Raw genomic sequence first — 18823 nt, 5'->3', positions numbered from 1 at the left:
GCAGGCCGGCATCGACTTATATCAGCGCAGTCGGGCAGTGAGGGGATTACTTAAATTCAAAGGCGGGAACATAATGACTATTACTTTTTACGATTTCATCAAAGATAATGTTTATTACATTACATTTTTTCCAGAATAAAATCATGAAGACAGATAGATGGTAGACAACTCACTTAAATAAAAATCTAGGTCAACTTTAAAAATATTTTATTCGTAAAAACAGTCCAATACATTAAAATAAATAAAACAAACACTCCTGATAACTGTAAATTGTGTCTTACTTCCTAAACAACTCTATTTCATTTTAAATATTATGTTGTAAAGTTTAGCTTTTGGAGCTAAACTTTCGTAAAGCTTCAAAAATTTATTCACATTGATGTTTTAAACTTGGGACCTTTATTTAAGTCCCTTTTATGTGGTATTTGTTTATTGATCAATTGCTTCACAACAACATATCATCTAATAATAATTACACAGTGAACAAAATCATAGAACCCCTTAATAAGTTTTGCTTATCATGATGACTCATGAAACGACTTAGCAAAATACGATCATATCTTGCGTCATACTTTATCAATGTCCTTTCTTATTTCGTTATAAGTTACTCAGTGCGTATTTTGTGCTATAGTCAAGCGATTCTTAATACTTTTATTTTTTTATAAAATCATAGGACACACTCAAGAAAGCATTTCCCACACCTCTTATTTCTAATAGCAGTCATATTATGGTGATTTATGAAAATTTGAACAGAAAAATCAAACAGACATTCTTCATTTAGCAATTAAATAATGCACGGATGCAGACAAACAAAAAAAACTACTTAATTAATATGCACCATTGTATGTTGTGATTTGAACTAAGTGGGTCAAGTGCAGTCTTATTGTTTTTATTACAAATGTTGATTAAAACTATGGGTATGCCTTTGTAACAAAAATTATAATAACTTATGTACTTTTTTGGTACACACTGTGTTTTCATTAATCCTTTAACCTCTCAGTCACTATTTTAAAACAACCTTTGGATATTTGGTACTTCACAAGTATTATTAATGCTATCTGTAAATAATGATGACTATAACAATAAAGAATACTTCAATTCTCATAATGCTTGTTCACTTATGTTCATATCTTACGGTCTTATAAAGATGATTTTTTGGTACCTACATATAAATGGTTAAATAAATAAAACTGTTGCAGTGCATTATTTTTCTGTTCAAACTGACTATGACTAGATCTACGAGAGCTATGTGTTAGTATCACGAGATTCTGAAGTATGTCTGGTAGCCGAGCCCCACGGACGTGGTGAGGAACCACGCGAAGCAGCACCACCACGTCGCGAAGCCGAACACGCCGCGGTACACGTCCGCCGTGAACACCTGCGGGGTATACCATACATTATGTACATGGTTTTATTGTGAATTTTGATAGAACATTGCCGTACGCAGTCAATCATGGCAATTGATTAAACATAACAGTTAAGTTATAGTGTAGAGAGAAGTGAAAACATATTTATCGGGAGACACTTAGTTGTTTTAAAATCCAATACCAAAGTGGGATTTTTTTTAAATTGATCTATGAAGTTCGTCAGATCTCAGTCTTTGTATGCTTCTCCGGATTCCGAAGATGGAATTCCAGCACGAAAAAGCATATAAAAAAGATGTATAGATCGAGTAAGGGATGTTAAGGTCAAGATAGAAATTAATAGTTATGAGGATGATGAGTAACTGAAAAAAGCATGTTGCGCCGAACTTAAGTATTTTGGGTTAAGAGATACTCATCACAGGTTGTGCAAAATTTCAAAATCTAACCATTTTCAAGTTCTCCCACGCGAGCTGGAACTGCTCAATACCGTCGCCTTCTCCATTGGTCTCCAGCACAGTCCTGTCCCTGTCATCGACTGCGCAGACCTCCTCCACGTCGTAGAACAGTGCGGCCCACGTGTAGCCGCCGAGCGTCTTGTACATGAGCGCCATGTACAGGCACATGATGATGGGGCAGATGTACTGCAGCGACACCACGCACAGGTAGTAGAATACTGACGCGATCTGCAACAAGTGATAAAATTTTAATGAGTGCTGATTGTGTCAATGTTTGTGCCTTTGTCTCTGCTTTAAATGTAAACTTTAGAGGTACTAAAGAGGTAGTGCCTACTTATATTATCAATTTTGTACAAAGCCTAAAGCCAACCATAATGTGGCATATACGCCAAACAATCATGGTTCATAAAAGATTGAATGTTTCAAAATATTTGTAGGCGTGTCTACTTTATATGTAGTATACAAATAACAACATCTACATTATTATATTTTTAAACATCAACGTAACGCTCCGTGTGTACGTTAACGTAAGCATTATGTGACGAGTCACCTTTCTACATACAAAGGAGGTTTTCATGGTATAACCTTTTTCTGTAGGTCGATGTTAGTGATCCTGCCGGCCTCCTTCTTCTGCACGTCGAGTCGCCGCTGCGCCATGTCGAGGTATGCCTGCAGCTGGCGCGGCATCAGCAGCAGCCGGGTCACTACCGTACACGCTATTAACACTAGTCGGAGAGTGTCGTAGGCTTCAGATGTCATTCTATAAAGGCAAAGTTTGTTTTAGAGTGCATGCAACTTCTTAACATATTTTTTTATTGCTCTGCTCTTATTAATCATGGTTTGACGGTATATATAGCCATCTACAATAAATGGTCTACTGGACAGTGAATATTACAGAAAAATAATTAAAGAGATTTGTGTGTCAAGTAAACAAATGAACTCTTCAGTTTGACTCCTCTACTGAATGCCGAAGTGTAACATGTCGACGGTTGTTAGATCTAAAGTACAGGATCTCGATGTAAGCCAGTTCGAAAGTTCACTGGAGCGAAGTATGCTAGGCCGACGTATCGTTAGTTATAAAACATACGAGTGCGATGTACGCCATTTAGAATTTACTCTGTTACAAAGTATGAAATGCATCCATACTGTTAGAAAGCATACAAGTGCAATGGAACTATTCGCACTCGTATGCTTCCTTAGTTTAAAATCGACACTATCCCTATTGGAACAATTGTAATAGGAAATAATAAAAACACATTAAAGAAGGATAACGTAGATTTAAAAGAATACATAAGTGGTCTTCCGTACATAGCGTATATGAACATTTAATTTTACATAAAAAACTGAAATAAATAAAAGTTACTGATACTATAATACATATTTATTGTAAATAGTGTTTTTAATATCATTATTTTATGTGATGCCCCAAGCATACGAGTGTGAATTGTTCCATTGCACTCGTATGCTTTCTAACAGCCGTCGACATTTTACACTTCGGCATTCAGTAGTGGAGTCCTTCAGTTTTACAATATTAGTTATAGATAGCTAGAGATGAAGCTTAGTCATAAAGATGGTAAAGCCGATTGTTGGAGCTAGTATAATGATATGTGTTAATTTTTGTTTGTAAAGTAAATAAAACTTACAGTGGCTTCTCCATACCGCTGAAGACGCGGACGGTGAGGTAGTGCCTCGTGATGGGTCGCACCCACAGCAGCACCAGGATGAATGGCATCGCGAAGTTTATGTTCAGTAACATTGCCTTCACTTTATTATCACTGTAGTTCCTGGAATACAAACAAACAAAATTTATAAGTGTATTTTACAAAGTCATTACTACTATGAGAACACCAAGACATTGTGATTTCTAACATTAATAACTTGTATTACAAGGACTGTGGGCCATTTAGGCAGGTTTTTGGTTGTATCTTCCACAATACGGCAGCTAATAAATATTACTTGTTTTTCGATTTAATTAAATAGATCTTTGCTCATAATAAATAGGCCTTAAGAAAAAAATATATTTAAAACTTGCCTAATAAGTTAAAACATAAATAAATTATAATGAAATAAACAAACCTCAATGAATCCCAATGCATTCTAGCAACTCTCATTCCTGGGAATGTAAAAAGAGTTCCAATGATTGCTGCCCACACAGCAAGGAAAAACTTTAAAATTAACTTTGAAGCTGGCCCTCTGAAAAAGTAAATATATAATCAGTTAAGGGAAAAAGACAGAAGTATAATAAAAACAAAAAATTAGTGTATTTTATATAAAAATAATATTTTATAATTTAGTAATTAAAGAAGGAAGGCGTTAAGCATGGATGTGGATGGATATAGGGGAAGAGGACAACCAAAGAAACAATGGATAGGTTGTGTGAAAGATGATATGGCTGTAAAGAGTGTTTCTTGTGAGATGACGGCCGATAGGAAGGTATGGAAGAAGATGACTTGTTGCGCCAACCCCAAATAAAATAATTAGCATAAGGGCAGGGGAATGATGAATTTAGTAATTAAAGAAAAATTCTAATTAAGTAAAAGCATTTTCTTCAAATTCTTTAAAGAGAAAGTGAATCTTTATTTAGTCAATATAATACTTACACGGAAGACAGTCCTTGATTCTCAAGAAACTTGGAAGCATTTTCATAGAAGCTGTCATAAGCAGGGTCCACCCCGACCTCGAGGTTGGCCTCACTGACGATGAGCACCATCATGGCAATCAGCAGGAACACACAGAAGGACACTATGCAGGTGGACCGCTCACCAATAGACTCCTCACTTGTGAAGTACTGTTTAGTGAGACTTAGTAAGATTTTACTGTAATAAAGTTAAAGGAATATTGGTAGATAGCTTTTGGCTTTGAATGTGTTTTTAAAAGAGTTCTGTCCGGTATAACAAAAAGCTTGATATAGTGTTTTTATCACAAGCAGAAAAATAGCAATTTTATATAGACACTATTCATTAGATCTTCTTTATATGGAACCCATTTTTTTTGTATCTAACCAATACATAACAACTAATACACCAAAAAATATACATTTGTAAAGGATACAATGAGAATAATACAACTAGGATGCACCACACCATACTCAGGTTGAACTCATCTTTCAGCGGGAATATTGATGTGTAGACCTGAAATTACCAAAGACAAACATTCAAAACAGTAATATAACTGTTGTTATAGGATAAGTTCATGTCTATCGTCATGCTTAGTCTCTTACCTCCGACATAATATACACTATCAAAGTGTAAAGCGAGAAGTCCACAATCCACACATACTCAGTATAAAACCTTAGGTGGACCACATCCAGCGCAGTCACGGGCGCCGTCTCCAGCTGTATGTCCAAACTCCGAGGCACATGGAACGTCTCTGGCTTGCCGTTCGACTCATTTTTACTTCCCTTTTTACCCTTAGAAGACTCCTTGGGCACTCCCGCCAAACTTTTCAATTCACTATTCGTAGGATACAAATATCTATACAACCCTTGGGAACATAATAACCATCTTGCAAACGAATAACTTCCCAACTTCTGTATCACTGATACCATAATCAGTGTTATAACTAACTGAGCGCCAAGGAGAGCCTGTAATAGAAATAAATAGATATAACACTGAAGACTGGCTACTGCATCTATATCTGGACATTAAGTCAGCTTTACGCACCATTTTGAAAGGATTTTCATTCACATTTAAGTCTATTCATAGTCTAAATTTAATAAATTATTTTCGTTTCAAGCTAAACGTATATAACCTAAATTTCATACTCCCACACATTATTATTCAGCTAATTCAAACATTTAGGACCTCCTGACAGTTCAGAAGTAACAAAAAGGGGCAGCTTGAGGCGTATTCCGAGTGAGGGAAAGAGAAGGCAAATGAAGTTGGCTTAGGATAAGCATGTATGTGAAGCTCACAGGGAAGCTAGGAGTAAATTTTTATACTGGGTTTCTCAGGATAGGCCACAATCCGGTACTATATATGAAGAAATGTGTGAAAGTCGCAAATTATTTAAAAATAGATTAAAGTGGTGTCACAATAACAAAGAACAGATAAAAATGGAAATTATTTCGGAATGTCGTGCTTCTAAAAACTTTAGTGATTTTTGGAAAGCAACCAACAGTTTAAATCATAAGACTGGCCTTCCAGTGAGCGTGGGAAGTGCGAGTGATAGCAGAGATATAGCTGAACTGTTTAGAGAACATTTTACCACTAAGTCTCCACTGGGTTCTTCGTCTGCAGATCCTGGGTCCACCATGACCGGTGAATTGTATAGGGTGTCTGCTAAACAAGTTCGACAAATTGTGAGTAGCATGTCTAGGGGCAAGTCACCGGGTCATGATGGACTCAGTATCGAGCATCTAAAATACGCTGGTGTTCATTTACCGCGTGTGCTGGCAATGTTCTTTACCTTATGTCTGAATCACTCGTACTTGCCTATAGACCTTATGAAAACCATCGTAGTACCAATAGTTAAAAATAAAACTGGAGATTTGTCTGATAAGAACAATTACCGACCGATTTCCTTGGCTACAATTGTGGCCAAGGTGTTGGACAGTGTGCTCGACTCAGAACTTGATAAAAATATTAATATTCATGATGCTCAGTTTGGTTTTCGCGCGGGACTTTCCACTGAAAGCGCAATTCTGAGTCTGAAGCACACTGTCCAATACTACACGGAAAGAAGTACACCTGTGTATGCATGCTTTCTTGACCTCTCCAAGGCATTTGACCTTGTGTCGTATGACTTGTTATGGGAGAAACTCAAGAAAACCCGCGTGCCTACACAGGTACAACGGATTTTTCATTTCTGGTACCAAAACCAGAATAATTATGTAAGGTGGGCAAATGCCTTCTCGGACACGTACAGGTTGGAGTGCGGGGTGAGACAAGGTGGTTTGAGTTCTCCTAGGCTCTTCAACTTGTACGTGAATGAGCTTATAGTTGGGCTCAGCAGCACACGAGTGGGATGCTGGATTGACAACATTTGTATGAACAACTTTAGTTACGCAGACGACATGGTGCTGCTGACCCCAACTGTAAGTGCAATGAGGCAGTTGCTTGCAATATGTGAAACATATAGCATTCAGCATGGATTGATGTACAATGCTAAGAAGAGCGAGTACATGGTTTTCAAGGCCCCCGGTAAATGTACATTGAATGTGCCCGCAATAAAGCTAAATGGCATTGAACTAAAGCGGGTAGAAAAGTTTAAATATCTTGGACATTACGTTACAGAGGACCTTGAGGACCAGGTTGACATAGAACGGGAACGTAGGGCATTGGCGGTTAGAAGTAATATGCTGGCCCGCAGGTTTGTGCGTTGTAGTAAACAAGTTAAAGTCACTCTATTTAAAGCCTACTGTCAGACTTTCTACACGTGCAGCCTGTGGTTCAGATATACGCAGAGGACGCTCAATGCCTTACGTGTCCAATATAACAACGGGTTTAGGATGTTGTTGGGGTTGCCCCGTTTTTGCAGTGCCTCCGGTATGTTTGCGGAAGCCAGGGTAGACGGCTTCCACGCGGTAATACGCAAGCGGCTCGTATCACTACTGAGCAGGGTCAGGAGCAGCACCAACAGCATCCTGCAGGTTATTGCGGAAAAGCAGGACTCAGACATCCTGAAAGCATTTATACGCGCACAAATTTTACTATAAATCTTATTATTTTGTAATTATGTATGGACATTGTTCTGAAATAAAGATTATTATTATTATTATTATTAGGAAGTTGGGTTTAGTTCGCTGTCAAGAAGCATACCTTCACATTTAGCCACAATTAAACTAGGGTGCGTTTAACAATTGTAATGGTCATTAAAATATTCAACGGCTAACCAATAATTGATGAATGAAAATTAAATGCGTGGAAGTTTTTAACTATCAAAGAAAAAATACAAATATTTTAAGTTTCAAAATGAAAAAAAAATAGTATATGGATATGATACAAAACATTCTTCACGAATGAACCTTATCTAATCAATTGTGTGAGAGAGATGACAGCCAGACTAAAACGAGAGAGAGATAAATAGTATTGCCCAAGCCAGAAAATTACCTTTGAAAAGGCAAATTTGTTGAAGAATTGAAAATACCAATGTAAACAATCGGCTTTTTTAACATTGGTCGTGCCGTTTGAACAAAAAGAGAGCCTCTACCTGAACATACTGGCTCACTTAAGCCTTTATAAGATTTGCATATGTGTTAAAAAATAAAAAAAAAGTGACAGCAGTGCGAGGATTCTGCTGCTGCAGCCAGCTGCACTATGTCACAATTAATAATTCTTTTTTTTTATTGATAGGGAATAGATATTGTAGAATATATTCAATATAAAGCCATTATTTTCAATTCACTAGCATAATATAAAACACTTAGACAAACAATAATTCAACATATACATTTTTAAATAAATTAAACTAAACTAATATTTACGTTTTTAAAACTATATCAATATAAAAAGAAAAATATACATTATTTACAAAGCGTCAAAAAAGACATCCTCATCCCTGCCAAAGTCGAGAAACGTGCCCAGAAGGCTGGCTGCATTGCCACGTTGTATCGCAATGCTAATTCTTTGGGCAAAATATAGACCAGAATTCTGATCAAGTGTAGAGTCGACCAAACGCTTTGCGAGTTTTTTATAAAGAACTCGTGCACCTGGTCCTTATGTCCCGAACGTTTCGACCCCAAACGGCTCAAAGATATAATATGTAACTAGTTTTAGGGCTTCCGCGGCTCCAGCAGCAGCGCCCGGCGAGACCGCTGAACTTAGAACATGGGATGGCGCAAGGGTGTCGACGCATGTCGCGTCCCACACCAAAGGCCGACCCAATTTCCAAGGAAGCAATGACATTCCGTCAGGTCTCTTACCATTGCGATCGTTGCGTACCAAACCCATAGAGTATAGTAAGTATATATAGACCAAACCATTGGGTTCTAAAACGGCAGGTACACCAGCAGTGACAAGAGCACGACGAATGATGTCATTAATATTTGCATGACGCGGTATACGCCCCGCGCTCCTGCCGCATTAATAATTCTTAAAATCCGCATGCATGTAATCTTATCTTAAAATACACATGCATGTAAGTAAAATAGCAAAAAATTGTTTTCGCTTATATATATCCGCTGCGCGTGGGTAAAATAATTTGTAGCACGGTAACCCTGACAGAAGTCCGCGTTGCGCACTGGCGATGACTAATTCGCAACTTCGCTTGAAAGTTATTCATATCGATTGATTTGTCGTCACTAGTAATTCGGTTTCGTCGCTGCCAAAGTCTGCTCGCAGACTGCGACGGAGCCTTTTTCTTTAGAAAATAATTATTTTTATTTAGTGGTGTGTTGTACAAACCGTGAAAGATGGGGTCGTTGTTTAGGAGTGAAGAAATGACATTATGTCAACTTTTCCTACAGAGCGAAGCCGCGTATGCATGCGTGTCTGAACTCGGGGAGTTGGGACTTGTACAGTTCCGTGATGTGAGTAATACAGCCATGTGGATCATGTTAAACGCCCCTTCATTATCTAAGTGTCATGGACCTAGTGTATCTCCTACCAGACCATACCTAGGGTTCCTATTATTATATTAGAAAATCTGTGACCTCGTTTCGTTTATGATTTGCTTTCATGCCCTGATTACATGATATACAAAGGCCTAGACGATTTACGATGTCAGTTATATTATACTTGTTATGAGTAATATTAATTTATGAAGTCTAATCTAAGAATTAGATGAGTATTTGAAGGTATAGAGTATGTCTATTTGTATAACATACCTAAACAAAGCTTCTAGGTACCTACATGTTCCATTGGAATATTTTATTCAGATAATGTTTTATCAAAACAATACAACATGTCAATTCTGTGTAAAATGATGTGTTCTTTTTGCTGTTCATTCAATGCTCTTCTTGTAATGGTTTACAATAGATTTGTTAAAAATAATGGATTTTGAAATGAAACTACTTTTACGGATTTTATCGCGGTTTAATGTTAGATTTTGTTCAATTAGCTTATTATATAACCCAATGAATCCCATTTGATTAATATTGATGGCTGTTGGTTGAAAAACCCAAGTTAAATTGTTAATTAATACAGTACCATCTATACCATTCTTAACATTTATGTTTTTGTGAGACGGCAATCATTTTCTCATTAGATCTTTTTTTTTCTTTGTGAGATTCAAGATATTCAATCTACAACATAGTTATGGTCTTCAATCAGTTGGATTGAAAATTCCATTTATATTATTATTTTTGGTGACTTCATTCTGAAGCTCCTTTTATCAGTTGGATCTGTGATTTAAGAAAAAATCAGTCGAACAAATAGCAGACCAAAATAGCTTGGGCAGGGTAGACCCAAAATCGATATTTGTTCATAAACTAACCATAGACATTTATTTGTCTATAGTGGGCACCAAATCATGTGATTGATTAAAAAAGTGTGATTGGTATTAGGTACTCTGATGGATGATGTTAATTACTTTACAATCTCTGATAATGTATTTTATTGACTGTGATAAAGGCATGATGTAGTATCAAAATGTACTAAACCTACCTTATCATTTATTTTTTAAATTGTAGAATTTTCCTAATTGATAGCATAAAGTATAAAATGGTTAGTTAGATTGAGAGATCAATAAACAAGGCTATTTTAAACAAACCTAAATAAATGACCAAAATAAATGTATACCAAAACTCTAAAAAGGAGTATAATACATCAGTCAAAAACAATCCATTAATTTCATTCATTGACAAACATTCCCTTCATCGTTTTGCTATAGGTTAATCTTTACAGTAATAATGTTCATTAAAAACATTGCTATTTAATAATGTACACTTAAAATGTAAGAAATACAAAACATAGCAGATAAGATCTATATTATTGTACTTAATAAAAAAAGGACTAAATACACTTTTAACAAAACAGTTTATTCATCTAGTTCAATTATTGATGGTTAAAAAATAAAAACTAATGAAATGGTAACCTTGAATCTGTTGCTATGCCCTCAGACTAGAATCAATTACTATTGGTTAATAGATTCATTTATTAAATAGACTTGTTCTATGTTCATGTCCATGCTTGTGCATAAACAATGGTAATGAAAAATAATAATTAAAAAACATTTGTTTATTGATGGTTTTATGTAAAATGGAAACTGACTCATAATACATTTTATTTATTGTAGTAAATTTCCTTCTAACTTGCATTAAAAAAAATAATGATAAGCCAAAATAATTATGGCCACAGAAAAACATGTTTCATGAACAAAAAAAAATTAAGTACACTGCAATCTATGTAATATTATAATATAATTCTGAGAAACTTCTGTACATTGTATTCCAAATATAGAAATCCTAGAGTATCATAAAAGTGAGTTAGTTTACTCACTGATTACTTGATACTATTTTTGCATCTATCTTTCATAGATTCTCTTTGATCTTTCACTTATAAACACAATAGCTTATTATATTGACACAAGAGTCGTGTAATTAGTTGCAGGTTGCCATGTCAATCCCAAAAGTGTAGGCAGATTAACGCGTCTCATTAGTTTTGGAATGAAACTTACAATGTTATTATTGAAATACTTAGTTCAACAATTAAAGGAAAATAATTTTCCTTCTACTGGCACTCATGTATGCAGCAAAGCGTTTGCGCGTGCGTCCTTTCACCGAATCAATATTGTGTTGGCGCATCGCGACTTCGCAAGTAATTGCACCCCCGTCTCGTAGCCTTCGCATTGTCCAGACAACGCGAAAATATTATTACCTAGTACACGAATGCCCCTTAAAACCTCGAAAGAGTCAATTTTACGCTTTGTTAATCTCGTGAGCGTATTGTGCCAACATGTCATTCCACATATGAAAAATTCATCGTCACATACATAGTTGATGTAAAGTATTTCATTTCCCATAAAATAAGTTTCAGTCAGATAGAATTTTATAGTAAAATAAAATATGCTGGCAATCAGTACCGGGTCGAAATTTTAATTAAATTTGTTATTGCCACGGTTGAGTGACTGTAACCGTCAGGTACATCAAACTTATAAATTAAACAATCAATATTATTTTTGTGATGCTCAACCGTCAAATGAAAAATATTTCTATTTTGACTTTTGAGTAACAAGCAAGCATCCTTCACGTGAATGTACATAAATTAAATCAAATTAAACAAAATAGATAAGGAACGTACATTTTCTATTGAACAATTGTTAGTCACATCGCATACCACACATTTACGAACTAATCTGCATCTCACTAAACAACTGTATGTTCAAAATAATATGGTATTGTTTCTCAGTAAGACCGGTTGACCTCCAAACAGGAAGATCGCATACGGCAACAAAAGTACAAAACCATTCATTTGTCTCCTTTGTTCTTCTTGTGTTGTCAGTGAAATGCATTTACAATGAGGATCACCTGACCGCCGTCTAATAACTATTTGATTTGCTCTCGTATCTATGCGACATATTCTATTATTGTACTAAGCGGCAACTAGTGCGGTATTAATTTTCGTGTCAGATCTTTTGAATAATTATAATGTATTCCGTCACCGTCACCTAGTCTGTGACGCCTTCGTATATTGTTTAGAATTGTTATCGTTTATCGTCGTTTAATTACTACCGTCAAATATTGTAACCTAATGACTTTACCTTTCTTGACTTCATTCATCAAATAAAGAGAAAATGTTGATTACTCATACATAATCTTTTAAAGTAATAAGTAAGCTCTCGTTAAGTAGTAGGTATACTGTAACTGAGTACCAACATTGCGAAAAGTTCATTGTAGATATGTAGTTTAAAGTAGTTGAAACCAGAAATAAACATTATTTTTACAACGATAATTTAGACAAGACTATTGACTCTATCAAATCGTCGCTTTAGACTTCGAGCCTCGTGACATTCCTTAGTCGTATAAATAACACTAGAAGCAAAAACGCCACCATATTCTTGAGTATTATAGAGGTTATAGTTACACGTTATCTAATGAAATACAATATTCAATTGATTGTCAATTTGCCCGTATGGAACGATAATAATGCGTTATATTGTGGCCTAGGGAAATAAAATGTACAATTCCAACCGACGTGTCGGCCGTCGGGTTCGCTTTCAATTGAAAGAAACTGAATGCTATCGATTGATCTATCTCATGTCATCTATGTTATATTCTCATTCATCCTTCGGGGGGAGACCCGTTCCATCTAAATATATGTTTTCTTGCTATGTTGTTTTGTTGTAGTCCTTTGATAAATATATAATAGACAAACAATTGTTCTGCTCTCGATACCTACTCTTTTGGGGGCATACCCGATGAAACGACATGTTCATAAGCCTAAGTATGACACATTAAAGTTCTCTGCTACGTATGTATCGTAGGCAGATAGAAATATTCAGAGGCTTCCTAACAGCCAAATTATGTGAAATAAATATTCAATGGTATAAAAATAATTCTAAAATATCCTATACGGACCTTATTAAAATATTAATACCAGATATAATCGAACAAAGATTATAAAAAAATTCTTTCCACAGCTTAACCCCGACGTAAATGCCTTCCAACGCAAGTTTGTCAATGAGGTCCGTCGGTGTGACGAGATGGAGCGCAAGCTCCGGTACCTGGAGAAGGAGATCCGTCGCGACGGGATCCCCATGCTGGAGATCCCCGGCGAGTGCCCCGAGGCCCCACAGCCTAGGGAGATGATCGATCTCGAGGTGAGACAACTTCAGCCACTACTTTTTATACAAGGAAGTAATATTAAAGACTCCTTTAACTCCAATGGAATTTTGCCGTTGTGAAAGCCAAAGACCGTTATGATGTCGTTCTTGTTTTCGCAATGCCAACACGACTTGTCCCCCTTCGAAGTATGATTGATATTACAAGTATCCTTCATGTAATACTAAGCTAGATCTATTTTATCTTGTATTATTTACGAGTTCTGATTGTATTGTCGTAGGCTACCTTCGAGAAGCTGGAGAACGAACTCCGCGAAGTGAACCAGAACGCCGAAGCCTTGAAGAGGAACTACCTCGAGCTCACAGAACTCAAACATATCCTAAGGAAAACACAAGTTTTCTTCGACGAGGTAAGTTCGAACCTATATCGTCATTAGAGCTCACGAGCTTCACCGACCAATATTTATTTCTGCCTTCATATGAAGTCACAAAACTACTAATCTGTTTACGAAGCAATTTAATTAGTAGTTGCCACGTCAAATATGCATATTAGAACTATCCAACGATAAGATAGCTTGCTGCAAAATGTCCTCGTGATATATTACGTCAAATTTGTAATGGTAACTAATCATAATTATCAGCGTAATTATATTACTGCTTGTTTAGTTACGTCATACTGTATAACACTTATCCCATGCAGTACCATGTGGGTAGTAATGTGGAAGGTGCTGTATACTTGCAGTAACTACTGCATGTACACGAAGGTTGTCATCTAATGATGTACGTCATAATCGATCAGATTTCAGCTTGATAAAACAATAGCAAAGGTAAAGTCAACACTATGCTGTTGTAGAAAAAAACTAGCTCCGCAATTAATATTTTTCAATCGTCTTCATTTGTTTATTTTTTCCGAATTTTCCCTTATGTTGGATCAGTGTCTCATTCGATTATTATTTTATTTTATTGCAATAACTTTAAGCACAATAACAACAGACTGAAATACTAATTTATGTTCAACACTTTCAATTCTTCAAACAATAATAACATTTCCTTAAACGAAGGTCGTGGGTCTTAAGTTATTTATTTTTGTTAAATTACTTTATATGTATCCGACAAAGTGGGCTTCAAAAACTACGAATTTAAACGCTTAGATTCAGTTATTATACTGTTTTAAATAATGGCGTCGTGCTGTCAATGTCACATTTTTGTTCGTCTGTCGTCGTCAGCTGATTGATCGCACGCATACATTACTGTCTGCTATGATTGTTCTCCTGGTGGAACACTTGACTGATTTCTAATTTCACAAAATCCAAGTTATGCGTGGCACTATCACAGAGATGATTTCATGGACACAAATCAAATCCTTCACGCCCGTAAGTCGTACAAATGTGACATTGACATAGACGCGTGTCTGACCTTGACGCCATGTTGGCGTGTGTGTGCACAAGATGGCGGACCCGTCGCGCGAGGAGGAACAAGTGACCCTACTTGGGGAGGAGGGGCTCATGGCGGGCGGGCAAGCTCTCAAGCTGGGGTATGCTCAGATTGATTACGACGCGCTCGTTGGACCGTTTTGATTTCCATTTCGATCAATGGAAATCAAAGCACACACATGAGCGTTATTATTTTTACAGCGCTTGTACTGTGACGCTGATTCTGGAGTCTACCGATCACCACTCAGGCAAGCATTGGAGTCGGCCGGTTTATAGTATATCATCAACATAACACCTCTCTTTGACTTCTTTGTGTGATGGAATGATAGCTTAGTTGTAGCACTGCAACCAGCCCGGTCCAGACCGTGTCAGTCTAATGTCCTGAGTCCCTTACCGAGCGTGCTAACCAATTGCTGCCTGAGTGAGATTTTAATTTTGAACTAACAGTGTTTCCGACATGATTTATTTTTGAAGTCCATCTGCGAACTTTTCAGCCACTGGAGTCGAAAAGGTTTATATACAATAAATTATTTCTGTTATCATGAAGTCATCCACGCTTTCTGTACTTGTCATTTTTATGCATGCCATTATGATTTTATATGTCCATTTCATATGTAGATCACGACAAGACAGACTTATAGAGTATATATTTTTAGTTTATTATAAACGACACTGTAATTTGTACACAATACGAAGTAGCCACAAACTAACAATGCATATGAAGCTTTTATATAATTTGTTCGTAGCTAGGTTATTACCAGCACACCACCGCGTAGTATGAGGTGTTTGCAGTGACTCGATGGCGCTACTTTTTTACTACAACAGGCAAGGGTTCAGTGTGCGTCGTGTGGTGTAACTGTCGTATCTATCGCGTGCATTGTGACGTCTATAGGCAATGTTTGTCTACATGTTTATGTTTGTCCTCCGTGTAGCACGAGGGTGGTGCCAATACCACTGAGTCGATGACGCGCGCCCTCATATCCGACGACCCGAACCGACATATCGGCCACGTCCAACTAGGGTATGTATGCGTGTGTACATACGCACTGGAGTGACACTGACCACCACTCGGACTCGCGGCAGCTGGGCTGTTGTCTGCTAACAGTGCAGCTGCCTCTGTACTCTCTACTGGTTCTATTGGTTGCTCGTCTTGTGCGTCTATCGTGTCGACAGTCTTATGTCCAGCAATAAATACTATATCGTCACTGAAGCCACAGCCTTCACCTACAACTAACTAAACTGCTTTTCTACACACATGTTAAAACCATCTTTAAAAAATCTACCAACGTAATACACGAAAGACGACGCAATCAATCACATTGTTCACATAAACTTGACACTTTTATTATTTGAGTACGGAATTTTGTAAATATTGACACTGTCAACAAAGTGATTGCGTTTAAGGTTATCATGAGTTTTAATTTTGTGGTTTATGTGAACATTATCAAAGAACTAATCTGTGCACTCGAATTGAACAAAAAATATGTCCCTAAAACTTAAAATCGATATCAAAATCTCCACGAAGCCTAGGAATTTATAAAATTATTACTATTAAAGAATTGCATGAGATATATTCCAAAAGTCCCCCGAAAAAAATATAAAAAACAGTTGACTCAATGACATTAACCGACACTTTGAAGTAATCAATAGATATTATTATATTAACGTGTAGTCCTAACTGTACAGTATGGCTAAACATTTGTGCTTGATTTATTCCCTAGTTTGCGGGATAAACAAGAATCCCTGGAATTCCTGCCTTGGTTAGTAGTGTATATTGTATTTTATATTGTAGATGGGTATAGTGGTAGTTAAGGTTCGGGTGTATGTTATAATTGTATGCTTGCGGACTGAACAGTAATGTTGTGTCACAGACAATATTGAAATCGACTGGGCTTATTTCAACGTTGTCTTCACCAACTGGGTACAAATGAACTCTTAGTTCTATACTAACACCCCTCACTTGCTTCCTAACATTCACGTCAATATCACAGTATTGTTTGTAAAGCGAACGTTAAATTTCATATGCGTTATCAAGGTAACTTGGACTTCAAGAATAGATAATGGAAATAGGTGCGAAAAATGTAAATGCTGAAATTTACACGGCTACTTCGTGATCTGGCTTTTCCTATTTGTTAATGACTTAATTACACGAATTAAAGTTCTCATTGTATTTTACTGGAATAAAGGTCATTGGTATGCTCCCAGAGGGACACTTTTATAGTTATATTAGATTACTTGACAATAGGAAAAGTTATGAAGGCGAAGCTATTTTCAACATAGACAATCTTAACAGCGTCTTGGTACGAGTGTCTTAGATAATAATATTTATGTTTTGTGTAATATTTTAGAATAAACCCGTGTTATTCATATAGAACCGCTTTAGGGCTAGCAAAGGCTTACTGAAGTCCTGTTTTGGACAAAAGCTTAATTAACTTAAAAATTGTGATTAATTTGAACCCTAGATTGGTCAAAAGTATTTCATGAACAGACTAATCAAGAAAAACGGTAGTTGGTGTGCAGCCAACGCTGCTTATCAGGCGCCAAAACTTAATTGAAAAATGTTTTATTCAATCTTACGGTGTATTTGAAGCGACTATAATTTGGTATTAACAAGAACGGTGTTCCCGTATCAACCTTGGATCAATCGAATATAGATGTGATAAATTTGCTTAGCCTTTACCACGTAGATACATTGTGAAACACAATGCTGGCTCTCTTAACACAATATGGGCTTGTTAGGTATCAGTTACGTCATTGAGGTTGTTTCTAATTGACTCTATAGCTACAAAGTGTATCGCGACAGTTTATTAGCAAATATTGAGTGGCGACCTTAGTACGGTTTGAACGTTTTATAACAGAGTAAACCTTGAGTTAACTATTGTGATAAAAGAGTATGAGCTTAGTTTGTATACGAGCTTATCATACAAGTAATGTCGATGGAATCAGTTCATTTTGGTACACCTAAACACAGACTATTGAAACGCATGTTTTGCATCTCAGAATCCTTGTAATATTCAGTACCGTCACATATTTGTATGTTATACGCCGCGACTCAGTTCTCACACTTTGTTTTTGAAACAATGTTCTCGGAGACCAATACGATTGTACACATTCGTGATTTTCTCATTTCCTTCAACATACCGGTGTATAGACATTTGATTGTTGTATACGAGACGTATTGTCAGGTAAATGGTATGTTTTTGTTATTAAATTCTTTAGTTTTCTCAAACAAAAACAATACTTATCGAATGTTATTAAGATGACTGATAAGGTTTTTGTCTGAAGATAGTGTGTCTCAGCAGCCGTAGTCGTGATTCAATCTGGATCGTGGCAAACTACTGTCAGAGATTTGGCATCATTAAATTTCAAGGTTTTGAGTGGCGATCGGCTTAAGATAAAGATAAGGTTGGACAAGATTTAGGTGCTCAAGTAGTCTAGTGCATTCATTCAAGACATGTTCACGGATTTGAAAAATAGAAAGAAACGTATTTGGAAGAGTTGTCAATCTCCAAAATTTTTCCAGCGCTTAGGAGACGTTTTGAAAAATCTAGTATGACATTCTATTTGTAAAGCCATAGATATAGTTGGCAAACCATTCTTTCAAGGTTGGTTGTGGGAAAGCAAAGATCGGATGGATACAATACATTAAACTGGTTGAAACTATATATTCGTTTTGTACTTTCATCCAATTATTAGTAAAGGAAAATTTTCAGTTACGAGAAATGTCTGTCGTTATAATTGAATGCAATGCTGCGAATTGATGATGTTTACAAATTGTCATTGTTTGTATCCCCCGAATTAGAGGCGAGCTTTGCTCATTGTTCTAGTTTGTTTATTCCTGTTTATGGGTTTTCCTGTTTATGCTAAAAGTCTAAAGCGCTAGTGAATGTAGAACATGACGGCATTTCAGAATACA

The 18823-nt window shown here is 36.4% G+C and overlaps 2 protein-coding genes across 4 annotated transcripts; one reads left to right on the top strand and one right to left on the bottom strand.

Moving 5' to 3' along the window:
• Nucleotides 1-190: 190 nt before the first annotated feature.
• On the bottom strand, nucleotides 191-5663 carry LOC113506426 (transmembrane protein 161B). The gene is made up of 9 exons (XM_026889279.1): nucleotides 5479-5663; nucleotides 5037-5399; nucleotides 4868-4947; nucleotides 4417-4632; nucleotides 3893-4009; nucleotides 3460-3600; nucleotides 2402-2576; nucleotides 1808-2044; nucleotides 191-1375 (listed from the first exon to the last, which is right to left on the bottom strand). Exons 1-9 carry the CDS (start codon nucleotides 5479-5481, stop codon nucleotides 1256-1258), a joined length of 1452 nt encoding a protein of 483 aa, XP_026745080.1. The 5' UTR covers nucleotides 5482-5663; the 3' UTR covers nucleotides 191-1255.
• Nucleotides 5664-8978: 3315 nt separating this feature from the next.
• Nucleotides 8979-18483, top strand: LOC113506422 (V-type proton ATPase 116 kDa subunit a-like). 3 transcript variants are annotated; one of them, XM_026889272.1, is made up of 5 exons: nucleotides 8979-9284; nucleotides 13334-13513; nucleotides 13756-13884; nucleotides 15840-15928; nucleotides 16629-18483. In XM_026889272.1, the coding sequence occupies exons 1-5, from the start codon at nucleotides 9168-9170 to the stop codon at nucleotides 16717-16719; spliced, it is 606 nt and encodes a 201-aa protein (XP_026745073.1). In that variant the 5' UTR covers nucleotides 8979-9167; the 3' UTR covers nucleotides 16720-18483. The 3 variants fall into 3 exon arrangements, with proteins under 3 accessions (XP_026745073.1, XP_026745075.1, XP_026745074.1); XM_026889274.1 differs by lacking the exons at nucleotides 15840-15928; nucleotides 16629-18483 and adding an exon at nucleotides 15109-15812 and having other exon boundaries at nucleotides 8981-9284; XM_026889273.1 differs by lacking the exons at nucleotides 15840-15928; nucleotides 16629-18483 and adding an exon at nucleotides 14923-15066 and having other exon boundaries at nucleotides 8984-9284.
• Nucleotides 18484-18823: the final 340 nt, after the last annotated feature.

This window comes from Trichoplusia ni (genome assembly GCF_003590095.1).
Source record: "Trichoplusia ni isolate ovarian cell line Hi5 chromosome 15 unlocalized genomic scaffold, tn1 tig00000278_group14, whole genome shotgun sequence".
Lineage (NCBI taxonomy): Eukaryota > Metazoa > Arthropoda > Insecta > Lepidoptera > Noctuidae > Trichoplusia > Trichoplusia ni.
Note: the sequence above shows the minus strand (reverse complement) of the source record. Positions and strands in the feature narration are given on the sequence as shown.

Bases quoted from the DNA above. Each gene is read 5' to 3' on its own strand.
- LOC113506422 (XM_026889272.1), top strand. From the start codon at position 9,168: ATGGGGTCGTTGTTTAGGAGTGAAGAAATGACATTATGTCAACTTTTC. The intron at 13,514-13,755 runs GTGAGACAACTT...GTATTGTCGTAG, and splicing joins GGGAGATGATCGATCTCGAG to GCTACCTTCGAGAAGCTGGA. The intron at 13,885-15,839 runs GTAAGTTCGAAC...TCCTCCGTGTAG, and splicing joins CACAAGTTTTCTTCGACGAG to CACGAGGGTGGTGCCAATAC.
- LOC113506426 (XM_026889279.1), bottom strand. The intron at 2,577-3,459 runs GTAAGTTTTATT...TTGCCTTTATAG, and splicing joins AGCGGTATGGAGAAGCCACT to AATGACATCTGAAGCCTACG. The intron at 1,376-1,807 runs GTTAGATTTTGA...TATACCCCGCAG, and splicing joins CGTGGGAGAACTTGAAAATG to GTGTTCACGGCGGACGTGTA.